Source organism: Monodelphis domestica, chromosome 1 (genome assembly GCF_027887165.1).
Source record: "Monodelphis domestica isolate mMonDom1 chromosome 1, mMonDom1.pri, whole genome shotgun sequence".
Classification (NCBI taxonomy): domain Eukaryota; kingdom Metazoa; phylum Chordata; class Mammalia; order Didelphimorphia; family Didelphidae; genus Monodelphis; species Monodelphis domestica.
The window spans coordinates 649,580,773-649,601,462 of record NC_077227.1 but is presented as its reverse complement, the minus strand read 5'-3'; the positions used below and the strand labels follow the sequence as shown (position 1 = coordinate 649,601,462).

The following is a 20,690-nucleotide window of genomic DNA, read 5'->3' as shown; positions in this document are numbered from 1 at the left end:
TTTGATTTCATTTGTCTTCAAGAGGTTTCTGATCTGTTATTAATTCGTTTCATCATGATTTCTTCATATTCTTTTTCTTTCTCCTTCCTCAGTGTCCTTGCCCTAACCACACAAGCCTGAACAAGCTTCCAGCCGCAGCTGTCGCTAGGGTGCGCCCCTCCAGCGAAGCTGTCGCCCCTGGATAGCTCCCCACCCAAATGCCTTTAGCCCAAAAAGAGCCCTCGCACTACGATGCTCCGACCGCTGAGAATTCTGGGGCTTGTGGGCGTCCTTCCCACAATTCCTGCAGGAACAACCTGGCAAACTCTGGGGCATGAAACTACATCTCCCAGGGTGCTTCGAGCTACAAAAGCGTCGCTTGGTTGAAAGGAGGGAAGGCGTCGCGGTTTCCAAGCGCCGCGCTGTCTTAGTAACCAGCGGGCCGTGATTCCCTAAAGCCGGGGACGCCTGCGCCGAAGTACCTCCTCCCTCCCTACAGTCACCCTTCCCGAAGAGCCCTCGCTGGAGAAATAACGTCCCTCCCTCGTTGTCCTAGTGATTAAGCAGACCCCGCCACCCCCACCCGGGAGCGTGAGGCGAGGAGGGAGGAAGGAGAGTGGGAGGGAGCAGGGTCTTCCTGTCTTCTAGCACAAGGACTTGGACACTGCCTTCTCCACAGGGGACAGGGGAACCCAGAGCTGGGCAGCTGCAAGTACGGGCAGAAACGGAAGGAGAGGGAGGGAGACTGGTTAACTCTGGATGAGGGGCAGAAGCCCAGCCCCCACCGTGAGGGAATGAGTATTGGACAGGGGTAGGTTCACTGCCCCACGCGCGGTGCCCGCCACATTTGGTGCACTCCAGGGAAGGGGGGTTTGGAGAGAACGAGGGTCTCTACGTGACAGGCAGGAAAGGAGTGCTCGGGGTTACTACGTGCACAGGGATGAAGGTCCACGAGAAGCAGGGGGTCCAGGTTGTAAACATATTTAGGGGACCCTCCCCCCCAACTACTGAATCAAAGCCAGCCAGTGTGCCTCCGACCCCGCACCCCGCGTTAAAGCTTTGGCTTTAGCCTTTAGAAAAGGTTTGTTAATCTCCACTTCATATTTGTTCAGTTTTTTTTTTTCCCCAGAACCAGGAGTAATCTGTGTCAATGTCTCTGTTTCCCTCTGTCTACACACACACACACACACATTCACACACTACACAACCGCTCTTGTTCCTCTTCCTTCAGATTCAGAATCTCATATGACGCTTTTGATTTAGATTCAGGAGGTTGGCTAGTGCATTGATGCTGGAACACTTTTATGTGTCTCCCCACCTCCCCCTTACAGATCTAGGGAGAAAAGAATGTGAATTAAAAAAAATACTCTCCCCAAAGGGTTTGAAAAACAGATGCATATTATTTTCGTTCAAAAATGGCCATTCGGCTTGCCTTGGTTTTAGGGTCATTTTTCATTGAAAGAGAACAAGAGATGTTCTAAGTCATTACCAGCTAGTCCTACAGCCACTAACCAGGGTGATTTGTTAGATATTTTGTAACTGGGGAGTGGGGAGGAGCTGCAAGCTAGGGTTAGTTTGGGAATCATTTGGCTAGATTGGGTGACTTTGTGTGTGTGTGAAACCTAGTCATTTTATTTAATTTTATTTTTCTCTCGTTCACTCATCCTTAATGTAGATGGACAATTTCGAAAGAAAGGACAGTGATGGAAAAGCTTGCAAGAGTTCCCGGTAAAATTCAGGCTGTCACCGGATAAATCCTGGAGATTGCTGCAGAATCCCAGCCCCCTGCAACTTAAACATATAGACCGGTTCCTATCCTTACCATTTGAATATATAGGTCTCTATTTTAAAAAGGTGTTTTGGGGGAAGCGGAGAGAACCCCCCGGACGCTCTTTTGGTGCTAATTAAGAGAAGGGGCAGCAGCCAGAGAGACCTTCTTGCAGGTGGTGGCAGCACCTGGAAGTTGCTTTTGTCTTTGGAGCAATATCCGTCCAAGCCCAGAGAGTGTTTCCATTTTATTCGTCTCCCCTAAAGTGTCTGAGTTGCAAACCGGCTGAGCGGCAGCGGCAGCGGCAGCAGCAGCAGCAGCTGCTCATCTCTAGCGGCGGCAGCAGCAGCATCAGATTATGGTGGCAGCGGGCACACGGGGTTGTGGATGCGTTTTCTCCTGGAAATCAAAATCTCCAAGTGCCAATTGAAGACTCTCAGCGCTGCCGCAGCCCAGAGCCCTTCCAAGGGAGAGCCTTAGGCAAGGTGGGGGTGGGAGGGAGGGAGAGGGCCAAGCCGACTGAGTGTGTGTCTGCGTGTGAGTGTATGTGTGAGTGAGTGTGTGTGTGTGTGTCTGTGAGTGGGGTTGCGTTATCATGGCGGATCGGACAGCTCCTAGATGCCAGCTTCGGCTGGAGTGGGTTTACGGTTACAGGGGTCACCAGTGCCGCAACAACCTGTACTATACAGCGGGCAAGGAGGTGGTCTACTTCGTGGCTGGAGTCGGGGTGGTGTACAACACCCGGGAGCATAACCAGAAATTCTTCTTGGGGCACAACGACGACATTATCAGGTAAGAGGAGTAGGCTGAGGTTGGAAGCTGGAAAAGGGACAGGGCAAGATGAATCAGCCGGTCTTTTCTCACGGTCAGGTCTGGAAGTCATGAAAAGCAATCCTTTTGGTACAACCCGGCACAACAGAAAACAGTATTTCAAGGCCGAATGTTTCAGGGGAGGGTGGTGATATGGGGGACAGTGTGCACTGATTCCTTTCATTCTCTTAAGGGATGTCAAGTCCCTAAGGAGTTAGTGTCTTGATATTTGTTGTTGTTTTTCATTCTTGCTACAAGTGGAGGGATCCTAGGTAACTTTTAAACACTTCCTCTTTTTCCTTTATTGGTTAAACATAGGACATGCTAATAGTATCAAAATCTTGAACTACCCCTGTTACCTTTTGGGTATCACTGAGAAAATTGCCAGAGTGGCAATTTAAAGGGAATTAATTTTGGCAGAGAGAGAGAATTTGGAATCTTTTTTTTTTTTCCCATAACACTCTAAATCTGAGGGATTCCTTTAGGGAGGTGGTGGTTTGTTGTGTGTGTGTGTTTGTTTTTTTTTTTAATACTGTACTACAATATTTTACGTGCCAATGTTTGAATTCTTTATAGTATGGTAAGATTCTTAAGAGGATCCTTCCACATTTTCATTAAGGTTATTAAATGCTGACAGCTGCTGGGCCATACCACATCCTACCTGCCAGACCCTAAAACAACCAACATCTGGTAGCTGATGATACTAGACTGTTAGCAGAGCAAAACTGGAAGACTGACCAGTTTGGTGACTAATAACAGTAGGCTGTGGAGAGAATTAATCTGATTCTTTGAATTCATTTCTCTGTGGTAACCAAAATAAATGTTTTCTTTTAACTTCATCGCTCCTTTGGTGACCAAGGTGTGGCCCAGATGGCTTTCAAAGAGAATCTCTTTTAGCCTTTGACAACTAAGGAAGGTTTCCTAGATATGGGAGTGGCCTTCAATAAGGAAAATCTGACCATGAAATAAAAATAAGAGATATGGCATTTGACTATTTGTACTTCTCAAAAGGGCACATTAAAAAAAAACAACCTAATTTACTTTGTATGCATTTTAAATATATATATATATGTATATATATATATATTATCATGCCATAGAGATCCTTCATAGATATTTAATTGCAGCAGTGAAATGGTTAAGTAGTGTAAAAAGTTAGTCATAATTTGGGTTTGGAGCATATTTCCTATTGAGATGAATAGTATTGGACCAGGCTTCTTTTCCTGCCCATGTTTCAGTATGTCTGGTGCTATGATGAGACAGTGAACACTGAGGTTATTCTCAGTATGTTTGGAGACCAAAAGAGTTAGAAAATTAATGATATGAAATATAAAATATACTCAAGTCTTGATTTTTCAAAGTTTGGGTTTTTATTACTTAGAGCTTTCATCTTTTGAGAGAAATGATACATGAAACTTCATTCATATTGCATATGACAGACCAAGTCATGCTACAACCTGTTAATAGAAGGAGTGCTGATCTGGACATTTGCAATAAGTTCTTTTCCTGAGATTTTGCTTCTCTGCATTGCTTATTATTAAAGTCACACATATGAACCACTAAAATAAATGATAGAATGTTAAACATTTTTAAAGGCACTATGTATTTGTTGAATACCTTAAGGCATTATTTCCATTACAATATCTTTAAAGATGTGGTTATTTGGAGATGCAGAGGTTGGCAACTATATTAATAAGTCCTTGATGTTAAATATTAAACAGTACAATTAATTGTACAAGTGTGAAAAATTGAACCCATAAACCAAGAGCTTTTGAATGTTGAAAAACCCCACAAAAATGTAATTTTCTAACAGTGAGATAGGGTGAGGGTGGAGTTGCAGTAAACCATTGTAGTGACAGGCTAATTTGGACCATTGGAGATGCAACAATATAGGACTTATTGGCATTCATAGAAATCTATTAACCCCAAAGAGTCCCATTTGAAAAAAAGGGGGAAATAATTTCTACTTCAACATTATTTGTGGAGATACTATGATTGATAAAAAGAAAACAGTATAATTTATCTCCTGACTTCCAACACTGGTTTCCTTAAGAGTGTAAATATTCAGAGCCAGCACTTTATTGTTAAATTCTCTAATATATTTGTCTGGGTCTAAGTAAATTAATTAAGTAGGGTAGGTTTCTGTACTCTGCTTTTAAACTCTTCTTTCATAGAAATAAAAAAAAGAAAAACGACTGAACACAAATAAGATATTATATCTTAACTTGGATTTCCCCCTTAATATAATCATACTTTTATGCTGTTATTTCATTTTTTATGTTCATGCATTTATTATTGAAAATACTGGTACATAATATCTATTTGTTTCTCCCTTTTTTTGATCCTTTGTATTTTGATCTCTAATGTGCAATTCCCATTTAATTTTAGAAACAAGATAGATTTTTAAAATCTAAATTGCGAATTGTTGACCGTTTATATACTAGAGACACAATGCATGCATATACTAGGAGAAATACTTATATTTTAAAATTAATTTCTGAATCATACAAATACAATTTTTCCATAATATATTTAAAACTATTCAGTAAATTGGGATATTTTCAGGCTTTTCACCAGTCATTTAGATTTTTGGTACCTTAAATGTTGACATTCTTTGACTACCTTGATTCAATAAAATATATTAAGATACAATCAGCCTATCTGATATTTTGCTTTTGCATTATTTTGAAAGTAGAAACATTTCACACATTATAGATACTATTGCTTTATTATCATTTCACTTTCTTCAGGATATTAGCTAGAAAGCCAGTCCAATAAACATTGATAACATTCCACTTCAAGAAATCAGACTATCTCTGAAAAGCAAGATGATGCTTAATAATAATGTAGGATTTAGCAGAACAAATTATAGTCCCTTGGCAAAAAAAGTTCTCCTGCAGTGATAGGCTATAAGCTTAAGATGCTTTTTAAAAAGTTAGTATACTAAGAATAATGTTATTTATTAGACTTGGAGACTTAGTTTTCATTCTTTTTAGCACATACAGATCATATATTAGATGATGTTGCCACATTTGAGCTGTCATAATAAAGCTATATCAAAGAAACTAAATAAAATAAGTTGAGGACCAACTATGAAAGACTTAAAAATTTCTGATCAGTGACCCACCATGATTCCAGAGTAATAATGGTGAAGGATGCTATATATCTCCTCAATATGCACAATGAGACACATTTTTGCACATGAACAATGTGGAAACTTGTGTTTGACTATGCTATATGCCAGTGATGGTGAACATATGGCACAGGTGCCAAAGATGACAAGCAGAGTGCTCTCTGTGGGCACTAAGCCACCCTCCTTCCCCCAAAGTTCATTACTAGAAAGGCAGAGGGACAAAGGCAAAGCTGCTCCCCTCTCCCTCACCACAAGCCTGAGGACATTTTTTTTTCACATCCCCCACCCCTCCGCCCAGCAGCTTAATGGGAGTGCACAAAGGGTAAGGTAGGTGGCTGATAGGCAGCTGAACTAGAGGGAAGCAGAGTGCTGGGACACTCCCTTCCCCCTCTCTACACTTCACTGGCCCCTCAGCCCAGAAGCCCAACAGAGCACTTTTCCCCTCCCCTGTGTGGGGTAAGAGTGGGGCAGGGCACTGCACTGCACTGCAATGGGAGGAAGGGGTCCAGTATGCTGTCTGGGGGAGGGGCAGGCACTGCACTTGGTCTGGGGGGGAGGTAGGATAGGGGAGGGGCCTGGCACTCCATCTCTAAAAGGCTTGCCATCACTCCTAAATGCTCTACAATGGGTTTTCTTTTGTTTTTCTTTTCAGTGGGGGGCGGGAAGATTGGAGGGAAAGAAAAAATAAGCTTGTAAATTGAAAAAAGATGTAAAAAAGAAAAAAGATTATGTAAAATTTTCTGAGACACATATCACAAGTCCTCCAAGCCTGCTCATCCTGTGCAACTAATACTTCCTACCCAAAACTGAAAAGGAAGGCAGGCTCTTCCTCATTGGTCATTGCCCAGGAACAGACCCCATCCTACAAATGACACTCGTCACAGCAACAAAGTGATTTGGGGAATAGGTCATGCTAGCTGAGGGGAATTTTCCTAATGGAAAATATATACATGGTTGCTGCTCTCAGTGTTTGGGAGTTACTTTATAAGTGCCCTGAAGGGCCATCTCCTGGTTCTGAAGGGGGAGATATTGGGAGCTTGAGCTACATGGGGAGGAGGCAAAGGGTATTGAAGGATTTAAATAGGTTTGGTTATGTTTGAGACAAGTTCCCTGGGTATCACAAGGAGGGCAGGATGAAGTTTACACACTTCCACCCTTGGTAAGGTTTCTTATATCCTCCTAGAGGCTTCCCTACTTTGGAGATCAGTGCCTGCAGAATTATGTACTTACTCTTCAGTTTATACTCATTCTTAAAAATTTGTCCCCGGTTGACCTTTTCACCCATATGTGAACTTTTTGCATACATAGTCCACTTAATTTCTAAATATGCTTTGTATTTTCTTATCTTAACATATTCTTTCAGACTAAAATGACCTAATTTTTTCTTCTTATTTAAATATTTCTTATCCTTTAAGACCAAGACATCTCACCTCCTCCATGAAGCTTTCCATGGCCACCTTAGATGTAATTGAATTCATACAGTGTTAATTACCTTTATAATTTACTTGATCCTTATTCTTTGCTTGGTACTATTAATTATTTAGAAATCTATTTATGACAACAAAATAGATTATAAACTATAGGTAAGACCAAGGACCATGATCTTGTTAGTAGGAGTTCAAGATAATAATTTATTGAACTATTTTAAAATATTCATTTCTTTGTTTCTTACAACATAACTTCTAGAACTTGACCTTTTAGTGTTTTCAGGTTCAAGTTTATTTTAGGAATATCATCAGCTTTGAAACTATTGGGAACAGAGTCTAATAATAAATACTTACATTCTCTTTTACTAGAGAGAGAGAGCAACTGAGTTCTGGACTTCTGCGCTATATCAGAGTTAAAACTAATAGGGTATTTGCATTGTCAAGCACTAATAGAGTAAGCCCCTGAGGGGCGGAGGGCTACCAGGCTACCTAATTGGTCAAGGCTAGAAAAATGAAACAGATCAAAACTTCTTTGCCAATTAGTATTGGGAATAGGCCTATGGGGGGCTGTTTTGCTTCCAACCCACAAGAAGATAGGGAGACCTAGTCTCAAAAAGAAAAAAAAGAGAATAAAAAATAAAAAGAAAGAAAGGAAGGAAGGAAGGAAGGATGGATGGAAGAAAGAAAAAATGAAGAAATAAAAGAAGAAAATGAAAGGAAGAGAGGGAAGAAATTATTGGTAATGTTTAAGTAAAAAAAAAATCCATATTTGCCTTTAGCCAGACAGCACAATCATGACTGTGTCATGATTGGCCTCACCACTATACCTATTTGATTTGGAGAGACAGACAGCAATGGTTTGGCAAGTAAACTCAATTAACATTGACACTATAGCCCAACATGGTTAAATTATAAATTCCTTAATGAACTGATAAGTCTAAACACTGGGGCCACTAATGTGACCATTTCATTGGATCCTGCTGATCTGTTTACATGGGTATGAAACAACTGATTGCAAAGGAAATTAGGGTGTGCCAGCAAATAGTAATTACTTTGTAGATATGACCATAGATTATAGTCTATATAGTTAAGCAGTTATAATTTCATTATTGCTACACTTTTGTTAATCATTTCTTTATGATTATCTTCTTTTATTCCTTACCATCCACTCACTTTCAGATAAACAGATTCCTGACACCATAATTATAGATCCACAGAATCAGAGAAAGTATGAGGGAGAGAAAGTGAGAGAGGCCAGAATTCTTATTCAGATTATTAACACTCTATTGACTGCAGCTTGAAGAATATGGTACTGTACTATGATATAAATTCATATCATGCTGTTTGCTACAATGAGTTCCAAATGGTTAAGGGGCCTAAAGATAAAAGGTCATCTCATAAAAAATTGGAGGAAAATGGATGGAGATGCCCTTTTCAACTGTCTAGTAAAAGAATTCTTAGGCAAACAAAGAATTGAAATTACAAAAGCTATAACAGACAACTTTGATTTCATGATATTGAAAAACTTTTGCAGGAAAAAAATCAATGGAGCTAGGAAAAGATGAGAAACTGCCAATTGGGCAAAAAAATCTTTGTATCAGTTATCTTTGATAAAAGTATATCTAAGATATATAAGGAATTTACACACACATCAAAACAGTCATATATATTAGGGGCCAAAAGGGACCTTTAAGGTCCTCATTTACAAATGAGGAAATTAAGGCTTACAGAGATTATATAACTTCTCTAATGTCATATAGGCAGTGAGTAGTAGTGAGATTCAAACCCAAATCTTTGGACTCTAAATCAACTGTTCTTTCTGTTTCATTATGCACTAGAATGCAAGCTCCTTAAAGGCAGGTCTTACATTCCTTTTAGTTTTGTGTACTTAAAGATTTTACTAATCCTTAAAGGAGCTAAGGGAAGATAAGCATATGCTGTTGTTGGAGCTGTGAATTGGTCTGAACATTTTGGAAAACAATGTGGAGTTCTGTAACAACAACAAAAAAGTGATTATAGTGTATTCTTTTGACCCATAGATTCTACTGTTATGCATATATTCCAAAGAGGTCAAAGACAGAAATAAGGATTTCATATATGGCAAAATATTCCTAGCAACTTTTTTTCTGTGGTAGCACAGACCTGAAAACAAAATAGATGCCCACTGATTGGGTTTAATACACATTGATGTAATGGGATCTTGGGATTTGAAAATTAAAGGTTTCTTTAGAATCCATCTAGCTTAATCCAAAGGGAATGCCCAGTATAACACATGAAACAACTGATTGTCCAGCCTTCTTATTGAAGAACACCAAGCAGGAAGAACCCACCACTTCTTGGAGAAACCCATTCTGCTATGAGATAATTTGAATTGTCGGGAAGTTTTTCTTCTGCCTAAATTTGTTTCTTTGCAACTTCTGTTAATAGATCCTGGTTCTGCCCTCTGGGGTCAAATATAACAAATCTTTATTTGAGGAAAGTTTTCCAAGAACTTCCTTAGTCTTCTTTTCTCTAGCCTAAATATTCCTTGTTTCATCAACCAATCCTCCTGCCTTAGACTCAAGGTTCCTTATCATCCTGATTGTTCTCTTCTGGAAAAATCTTTAGCTTATCATTGTCTTTCTTAAAATAGTCTCAGAAATTCACATGATCATGGTATAAGACAATGAATATGAAGAATTCAGAGAAACATGGGAAGGTTATGTGAACCAATGTAGAGTAAAGTAAGCAGAACCAGGAAAATAATAGGTGTAACAATTACAAAAATGTAAAATGTTAAGTAAAAAAAAAAGAAAGAAAGAAATTGAACCATTGACAGTTATAATGAGCAAACTTAGATCTACAGACAAGATGAGAAAATTCACCTCCTTCCTCTTCCTAAAGAGATGAGGGCTTGTAGGTATGGAATGTTACACATACTATCAGATATGGTAGATGTATCAATTATTTTTGCTTATGTGTTTGTTTTTGTAGGAGAAAGTTAGATGGTTTAGAGAGGTATATTTAGAAACAAATATGATGTAAAAAAGCAAAACTCACCAAATTTTTTTAAAGTATCATATCAACTTCATAAATAATGCTGTCAGATATTCCAATTAGCTAGCAGATAGTAAAGAATTTGTCCTGATTATAGTTCTTCTAATCAATCATTATTTATTAAGTGCCTACTATGTGCCAGGCACAGTGCTAAACTCCTCAAAATAAAACTTGTGTCTGAAAGGTCTTGTTGGCCATTGCTAACTACTTCTTTCCTACACACCCATCTTCCTCTAGAAAAAAAAAATTATGTCTAGATGCTTTGTACTATAGAAACTACTAGGGAATTATATTTTTACAAAGAGAAAAAGGAGGGAATTGAGAAAGATGACCTCTCATTCCTATTTTGGTTTTCCTTTGCTTCTTGTTCTCTCACAGTGCAGATCAATGTCAATTGTCTTTAACAAGTTGAATAAGCACTCTTAGCAAGCAGATGTTCCTTGGAGGTTTAATACTGAATGGGTACTATAGGCATACGTTGGAGATATTGTGAGTTCTTCACCACCATAAACTAAATATCACAATAGAGTGAGTCACACAGTTTTTTTTTTTTTGGTTTCTCAGTGCATATAAAAGTTGTTTACACTATAGTATGTTTACATTATACTGTAGTCTATAAAATGTACAGTAGTACCATGTCTAAAAAAATGTACATACCTTAACTTAAAATATTTTATTGCTTTAAAAAATGCTAACCATCATCTGAGCCTTCAGTGAGTCATAATCTTTTTGCTGATGAAGGGTCTTGCCTTTATGTGAATGACTGCTGAATGATCAGTGTGTTGATTGCTGAAAGTTGGGGTGGCTGTGGCAATTTCTTAAAATAAAACAACAATGAAGTTTGCCATATCAATTTGATTCTTTTTATTTAAACATTTAGAGGTCAATGTAGAATTATTAATTGACTTGATTTCAATATTGTTGTGTATCAGAGAATAGGGAGGCCCAAAAAGAGGGAGAGAGATGGAATGGCATGGTTAGTGAAGCAATCAGAACCCACACATTTATTGATAAAGTTCACCATTTTAAATTGACTCTATTGGTACCACTCCAATACAATTACAATTGTAATATCAAAAATCATTGTTTACAGATCACTGTAACAGATATGATAATAATGAAAAAGTTTTAAATGTGAGAATTACCAAAATGTGACTCAGAATATATGTGTGCTTTTGGGAAAATGGTGTCAATAAAATTACCCTGATAAAAAAAAAGGAAAAGGTCCTATTTGTACAAAAATATTTATAGCTGCTCTTTTTGTGATGGCAAAGAATTGAAAGTTGAGGGGATTGATTGAACAAATTGTGGTAAATGTTGATGATGGGATACTATTGTGCTATAAAAAATGATAAGCAGAATGACTTCAGAAAGAGCTAGAAAGACCTTTATGAGATGGTGTAGAGTGAAATGAGCAGAACCAGGAAGACATTGTACATAGTAACAGCAATATTATAGAATGAGCAACCCTGATAGACTTAGCTATTGTTGGCAATACAATAATCCAGGACAATTCTGAAGAACTTATGACAAAGGAAGAATGACCTTCAGAGAAAGAACTGTTAGTCAGAATGAAAGTGTATATGTGTAGATGAAAGTGTATGATTTTTCAATTGCTTATTTGGATTTACGTTTTAGGATTTTGATTTTATAAGATTACTTACAAAATGAACAATATAGAAATATGTTTTGCATGATAATATATGTATAACCTAGATCAAATTCCCTGCCAGCATTGGGAGGGGAAAGGGAAGGGAGGAAAGTTTGATCATATTACTTAGGAAAACTTGTGTGGAAATTTGTTATTACATGTAATTGCTAAAAAATAAAATAAAATAAATATAAAAAAGCATTGCTCTATGCAGGGTTGTCACAAACCTGAATTTGTGAAAAATAATATCTTTGAAGTACAATAAAATGAAGAATGCCAGTATGTGAGTACTATTATATATAAATAGGTTTCCCAGATAACTAAATCCTTTATCCTCTCATGAATTAATTGGACTTAAAAATATATAGGATAGTTAGGAAGATTATGTGTTTCTACAACTTTCCACACTAGTCTCTTGGGATAGTTAAGTGCCTCAGTGTACAAGAGTCGGTCTAGAGTCAAGAAGACTCAAGTTCAAATTCAGATTCATACACTTACAGACTATGTGAAATGGGTATTAAGTAGCTCCTACCCTCTAGGATTCTTGTGAGGATTAAATAAGTGAAGTGTTTAGCACAGTGGTATAATGTATCTATAGCAGGCTCTATATAAATGCTTATTCTTTTTCTTTAGTTTCAGCATACTCATGCTCTGCAATATTATCTGATGGTAGTCATATCTCTCCTTATCAAATAATAAATTAGATGACATAGGCTACAACTGCTCCCTACGTTGCCATTCTCATGTTAGCTTCTATTTGCTGGTGCTGTTGAAAACATTTTCCAGACTTGTAAGAATTGAGACAGAGTTAAGTGAGCAGAACCAGGAGAACAGCATACACAATTTCTATAATAAAGTATTGAAAACACCACCAAAAGGTCATCAAAATCCACTTAATGATCAATCTATTTCTAGGAAAACAGATGATGAAACACTTTTCCTTTCTTTAAAAAGGTAGGAGTTTACAGATGTAGAAATTTGCATTTACTATTAGACTGGACTGCTGTCTGTGACTTTCATAAAAAGGAGAGCTCCAAACTGGGAAGGGTGGGCTTTTAAAAAAATCTGAAAACAAAAACAAAATCAAAAGAATTTAAAAAATGAAGATAAAATCTTCCAAGTCTCCTTATGATCTTGATTAAACAAATCCTAGAAAACCTTTATGTCTAAATGGGTCTGGTAGGAAGAAGAAAAGGCATTATCTGATGACTAGAGTATGAATAGTCATCAGGAGGGAGAGACAATGAGATGTAGATAAATGAAGGCAAATAAGTCTTAATCTGGGGGTGTGTGAATTTTTTAATGCATATTTTGATTTCTATATTTCAACATGATTGATTTCCTTTGTAATCTTATATATTTATTTCATGCATTTAAAAATAGGATAGGATCCATGATGTCTCTTCTTGTCCTAAACTTGAATTAGGAAAGAAGGAAGGGAACAAGCATTGATCAGTCACTCACTGTTCATAAGGTACTGAGCTACATGCTTTACAAATATGCGAGGTAGGTGCTATTAACTCCATTTTCTAGTACAAAGTTTTCATCAGACTGCCAAAAGACCCATAACAGAAAGTTTAAGAGCCCACACTATAGACCAAGTTTCTAGTTGCAGCTCTATTGTTGATGAGCTGTATGACTTTGGGCTTCATGACTTGACCTTAGTTTCCTTATCTGTAAAACGAAGGAGTAGGAGTTGCTTAGTAGTTCTCAGAGTGAAGCTGGAAGATCCCTGGGGGTCTTCAAGAATGTTTTTATAGAGTATATGAGGTCAAAAAATTTTTCATAATAATACTAGAATATTCCCTTTAATAATTAACAATGAGAACAATAATGCTCTTCCCTTTTCCAACTGTATTTCTGTGTGAGGCTGGACTTTAAAAAAATGTATTCAACCAAAATAATAGATTACAACAGATTGAATGCAAAGTAGGTATGAAAATCTGGTTGTCTTTTATGAAGCCAGACATTAAATATATTTGCAAAATTATGTTAAAAAAACTACTTTTCTCATTAAATTTCTTTTGTCTTGGAAACTAAAACTATTTTATTTATTTGGTATAGTTAATTTTTATTCTATTCAAAGATATTTTATTTTCCCAATTACACATAATAACAATTTTCAACCTGCATTTTCCAAAATTATAAGATTCAATTGTCTTCCTACCTCCCTTCCCTCCCCCTTCTTGGAGATGGTAAGCAATTTGGTCTGTATTTATTCATTTTGTAAGAGAATACTCATGTAAAACCCAAATCCCCAAATAAAACCATTAAGTAAACCACTGCAAAAGTATGCTTTGATCTGCATGTGACTCCAATAGTTCTTTCTCTAGCAGTAGATAGCATTCTCTTTCATAAGTTCTTCGGAATTCTTCCAGATCATTGTTTTGCTGAGAGTAACTAAGTCTTTCACAGTCCATCATTGTACAATATTGCTGTTACTGTGTACAATGTTCTCCTGATTCTGCTTATTTTGCTCTGAATCAGTTCATGTAGATCTTTCCAGCTTTTCCCCCCTGAAATCATCCTTTACATCATTTATTATAGCACAATAGTATTTCATCACCAACATATACCACAATTTGTTCAGCCATTCCCCAATTGATGGACATCCCCTCCATTTCCAATTCTTTGCCATTACAAAAGAGCAGCTATAAATATTTTTGTACAAGTAGGTCCTTTCCCCTTTTTTATGATCTTTTTGGGATATAGACCCAGTAATGGTATTACAGGATTAAAGGGTATGCATAGTTTTATATCCCTTTGGGCATAGTTCCAAATTGCCTTCCAGAATGGTTGGATTCATTCAGAACTCTACCAACAATGCATTAGTGTCCCAATTTCACCACATCCCCTCCAACATTTATCATTTTCCTTTACTATCACATTGGCCAATTTGATAGGTATAAGGTGATACCTCAGAGTTGTTTTAATTTGTCTTTCTCCAAAAAAGAGGGATTCAGAACATTTTTTCATATGATTATTGATAATTTTGATTTCTTCATCTAACAATTGCTTGTATTTAACTATTTGTTAATTGGAGAATGACTTGTATTTTTATAAATTTGACAAATCAGACCTTTATCAGAGGAATTTGTTAACCCCCCACCCCCAGCTTATTATTTCCCTTCTAATCTTGGTTATATTGATTTTGTTTGTACAAAGGCTTTTTAACTTAAAATAATTAAAATTATTCATTTTGCATCTCAAAATGCTATCTATCTTTTGTTTGGTCTATTTGTTACATTTAAATACCTAATTAACTCCTTCTTTCTCCTCTCCCCATTAATGAAGACATCACTTGACAAAAAGATATATAAAAAAACTGTCTTATTTCTCTTTTTTAGTTCTTTCTTTGGAGATGGACATACACAAATTATTCTTGAAGCAATATTCTATTGCTGCATATAACATTCTCAGTTCTGCTCTTTTCACTCTTCATAATTTAATATAAAAAGCATTGTGAGATATAAAATGGATAATTTAAAATATATTAAATTGCAAAGGTTTTGTACAAATAATATGAAAGTATTTGGGATTAGAAGGAAAGTAGTAAGTTGAGGAAAATTTTTATATACAATTTCTCAGATAGAGGCCTCATATCTAAAATAGAGAGTCAAATATATATGAATGGGAGCCATTCTCAATTAATAAATGGTTAAAAGATATGAACAGATGGTTTTGAGATGAATAAAACATTATTTATGTAAACATGTAATGACTTTATTATTGTTGTTTTTCAATGACTTAACAATTTTAAAATGTTATTCATTTTAATTTCTAATATGGTAAATATTGTTAGAAATAACCCATATAAGCAAAAGCTCTTTGGGGCCTGAAGTAATTTTTAAGATTAGGAAGGGGACCAAAAAACCTTTGAGAACTACTGGACTAGGCTGTTTCTGACATTCTTTCCAACTCATATGATTCTAGAAGTGGTAAATGTATAGGAAGAGTGATATTGGTAAAAAGTGGTATTGTAATAAGGATTTTGCCATTCTTGATTTGGACAACTAATAGATTCTAAAACTTCATTTCCCTATGATTATTTACTGTGGTCTGAAAGTATACCCCTGAACCCCCAAATTATATAATCCTCTAGATTACTTAATTAGTGGTCACTTTTGGTAAGAAGAATTTATGCATTTAAAAGATTCATCTAAATCCTTTAATGATACCTTGGCACTTTTCAACCAAACCGCATACTTTAAGTTCTCTTAGATTCTTTCTCAAGCCTACTTCAATTCCCAGATGAAACCAATTGTTATGAATAAGAATCAAATTGGGAAAGAGGTTTCACCAGAACTCAGATCTAGGTTTTTGTAGGGGGAAAAGAATGTTGATCTGTAGATTAAAAAAAAACCAAGAAAATATGCTCCTAGCTGGCATTAAGGGATAGAAGCTAGAATCTTTTCTTTTTTCTTTTTAAATTGCTAAGGCCTGAGAAAGAAAACAATTGCAGTAATTACTTCATCACTCTTGAATCAGATTTGGCTTCTCTTTATCATTTTTTCCTTATCTATCTCTTCCTATTCTTCTGGTATTCTTTCCTCTTTTTCTACTTATATGTATGTTTCAATAGAATATGGAAAATAGTAATATTTAAGAACTGTTTTTTTGTAGTGACAGGTTTTCCATGATTTAGCAGTGAATGGGGCATGTTGAGTAATCTTAATAGCTATAGTTTTACTTTTTGCATTATAAAAAAATCTTGCTTTTTGATTCTTTAAATTTTGGATTCAAGTGTCCTAAGCCAGAAACTCAAAGAAATTTTCAGTCCTTTAAATTTTTTTCTTCATTTTCATAAAAGGGAAGTTTTAAAAAGTTCATCTTTTTTTGCCTTTCTAGTTTTGACATTTAGTTTAATTTTAATGTCTTTAAGTCATGGGATTATAGTCTAGAACAGTGGTTCTCAACCTGTGGGTCACAACCCCAGTGGGAGTTGAACGACCAAAACACAGGGGTTGCCAAAAGCCATCCAAAAATACATATTTCCGATGGCTTTAGCTGCTGAGAAATTGCGCTACTTTATAGCAAGATCTTGGAAAGAATGGGGACCCTGCTGCCGGCACATTGTACTAATATTAGTTACCTATGAGCAGCCCTCCCCCTATGAGGGGCGATGGATTTACCCTGTTGCCTGGATACTGGACTCAAACAGAGACCCAGAGAGAGCACCCAGGTGCTGACTCTGGAGGGGTTAAGAACGAGTCCTGGAGTGGATAACTCCTGGAGCAGAAAACTCCTGGAGCAGATAACGGAGCTGAGTAACCCCAGCAAAGTGAAGCCTCAACTCAAGCTGGAGGGAGACTACAGGAAGAAGAAGGCAGCGTCTGCGGACCCCTTCCCCAGGCAGGACTTACCTCCTGCCCCAGTGCTCAGGCTGCCTCCTGCTGGATTAATATTTCTCAACATATAATTAAATATTTTTTGGTGATTAATCACTATGTTTAAATTATGTTTTATTTGTAGCAATGAGAATACATAATGCATATCAGGTATTTACATTTTGAATCATAACTGTAGCAAAATTACAGTTTTGAAGTAGCCACCAAAATAATTTTTTGGTTTGGGGTCACCACAACATGAGGAACTGTATTGCGGGGTAACGGCATTAGAAAGGTTGAGAACCCACTGGTCTAGAAGTTCTAGAGAACAAAAAATCAAGAAGTCTAGTGAATAAGCATTTATCAAATTCTTACTACATGCCAGGCACTGTGCTAAGTGCTGGGAATATAAATATAGGAAAAAAGGAAAATATCCCCTGCTTACAGTCTACTGGGGGGAGACATAAAAGAAAAACAAAAAGCTTGAGGAAACAGAGGGGAGAAGAGAAGGTATCTCTTTAGGGGATCTGAAAGCACAGAGAATTAAGAGTGGGGTCCAGAGAAACAGAATGATGTGGCTAATCTGGGTGCTTTCTGTAAAACAAAGGTTTTAAGGGGGAACTAGCCAATCAGAGGAAGAGCCTGAACCAATTAAGTATACTTACAGAGTGAAAAGTCAAGGGGCCTCACATGAACTTTCAGGATGAAGAGGCTGTTTCAGCTAGCATCTCATATATCTAAGGGTTTAACTTTTTTTATTTTTTCTGAGACAGAAGTAACAACAGAACAGTGAATGGGACCTTGGGATTCGGTGATAGTAGCTAGGAATGAATCGTATTTTGTATATTTGAAAATTCAGATCCTTAATCTGAATACACAGAAGGTTACCCATTCCTAGAAATGAGACTTTGGAAAATTTCCTTTGACTCCTTTCTAATTTAGTTTGAGGTGTGAGGAAAATAAAAACATTGTAGTTTTCTTATCCTGTCTTCCTTATTCCCTCTTGACAGAAGTAATGTCAACTAATAAACTATCTTACTCTCTGCCAAGGCTAAGCTCTACCTGCTCAAGTGATCTCATTCCATTCAGTCTCTTCCAACAGCTTGCCACTTTTGTCATCCCCACTCTGTCACTTATTTTCAATCTGTTTCTATTTTCTGGCTCATTTCCTATTGCCAACACACATTTTCATGTCTCCCCATCCTTAAAACACCCTCACTTAATCCTTCTATCCGTGATAACTATCAATCCTATTTCTCTTCTGCCCTTCTCAAAATTCTTCAAAAAGGCTATTTATAACAGGTGCTTCCAATTTTTCATCTCTCTTCTTCATCCCTTATGGTCCAATTTCCAACCCTGTCATTCTACCAAAATTGCTCTCTTCAAAGTTATCAGTGATCTCTTAGTTACTAAATTCAGAGACCTTTTCTCAGTCCTCATTCTCCTTGACCTCCCTTCCATACGGTTGATCACCCACTGCCCCTTGATACTCTTTTTTTCACTCTGCTTACTTGTAAATATTTGTCATTTCCCATTAGATTTTGAGCTCCTTGAGGTCAGGGACTGGCTTTCTACACATTTCATGGAAATAATTAATCAACATTTATTAAGCACTGTGCTAAGTACTGGGGGTACAGTAAGTCACCAGGGCTCCCCTCCCAAACTAGGTGTTATCTTGTATTTCTCACTCTCCCTCATTTCCTATATCCAATCTGTTGTCCAGTCCTGTCAGTTTTCCCCACTTAAAATCATTTCTTTTTACCCCTTCTCTCCTCTGACCCTACCACCTCCCTAGTTAACACCTATGTATATATTTATGTGTGTACAACACACACACACATCAGAGTGTGAAAAGTTGAGGGGCCTGAAGTGAAGTTTTACAATGAAGAGGCTGCTTCAGCTAGCACCTCATATTTTTTTCCCAAGGGTTTAACTTTTTCATTTCTTCTGAGGCAGCAGTAGCAACAGAAGTGAGTGGGACCTTTGAATTGGGATATATCTATGCATGTGTGCACATCCTATATCAGTTATAGGATAATAGCTAGCATGGATGGATGGTTCAAGGGAGGGATTTTGAGCACAGGGGATATATTTTTTGTAAGTGTAGCGAAACAGTCAGTAGACAGAGAGAGAATAAACATAAGTGGAAGAGTAGGGATGATAGAAGACACACCCTATTAGAGAAAAAAGGATGGAATAAGATCCCTTGTGCTTGTAGAGAGGTTCTCTTCATGTGAGAGTGGTGAAGGAGGAGAATAGCAGAAGATGTTAAAGTGATGTGAGATGAGGAAGACAACATAAGAGAAAACTTAAGGGGAAAGACCTCAATTTTATAACACTTCAAGGAGAATTTTTGACAATCTCTTTGTGGATTAAAAAAATCCATAGTCAGTGGTAGAAAGTAATGACTTGACAGGAAATGATTCATATCATTGCAACATAAAGTTAATTGGAGCATGATCAAAATATAGTAAGGATTATAAGGAAAATGATCCTTAAATATTCATCTTCCTCTTAAAAAAATAAAACCCAGAGCACTATGTTACCAAGAGAAAAGTCATCATCTTTTGTGTTTCTATAGTACAAAGTATTCTTTTAGACACAAATCTACCTTTTTTTATTTCAGAGAATTCTAGGGGGTTAGGCTCTTCAGAACTCAGATGAGAATTTGGTGTCATATCTAGAACATTCATTTAGCCATTATATTTATTTTAAATGCAAAACTCAAGTCACAAGTGACAAAAATATACAAGAAAATTAAGATCATGCAATAAATCTTTATTTTATGCAGAGATAATATCTTGAATCTTGATTTAAAATATCATAATAATTCATTAATAAGAATTTGTGAAAATTGAGAGGGTGGCTAACACTTTCCTTATAGAAAAACTCTTTCAAATGCTTAATATTTATAGTCAGTATCATTTAATTCCTTGCCCATAAAGCATCAAAATTTAGACATAAATATTTAAAATTTTTATAAAATATTCATTTCCAAGAGTGTTTCACAATACAATCATAATTGGAATAGAGTCCTTTATATGGAGATGAATTGTTAAGGAAGATAATACTCTTTGCATAAATATAACTAGAATGGCTTTGTTTCCATAGAACTATACACACCCTTTCCTTAGGCTATGGAAATACAACACCAACAGGAAAATCCATCTTTTTCTTTTGATATGGGCACAGACTGACATATAAAAAAAGGCTGCAAAATTTGTCTTTGACCATTCTCTTTCCATGCTTGTTGCCTTCTGCCTTCCTTCCTATGCATCTCTGTTTTAAGGAAATTTCCTATAAAGTATCATATGAAATCAGGATTATTTTGGTGGAAAATTTAGTGTAAACATACCAATAAAATAAATTGCTGCTGCTTGTACTTTTGGGCCCAGGATCCTGGGTGTTCCCTGATCACTAAGAGTCTCTTCTTGGCTCTGGAACTATGCATATATGAACAAAGTGCAGTCCTAGGGTAACCTGAACTTTAGAGAGAGGAATTAGACTCTTTTTCTCAAATAGATTTTTAAGGTCTGGTACCCTGGAGAAAATTACTAAA

General features: G+C 36.7%; 1 protein-coding gene across 1 annotated transcript in view; it reads left to right on the top strand.

The window, feature by feature from the left end:
• The first annotated feature begins 354 nt into the window (after positions 1–354).
• The window catches only part of EML6 (EMAP like 6), a 336,902-nt gene continuing 316,566 nt past the window's right edge, over positions 355–20,690 (top strand). Inside the window, exons 1-2 of the mRNA XM_001375291.5 lie at positions 355–790; positions 1,655–2,539. Coding sequence (XP_001375328.2) covers positions 2,343–2,539 — 197 coding nt within the window. The 5' untranslated portion in view covers positions 355–790; positions 1,655–2,342. The remainder of the gene's footprint in view (positions 791–1,654; positions 2,540–20,690) is intronic.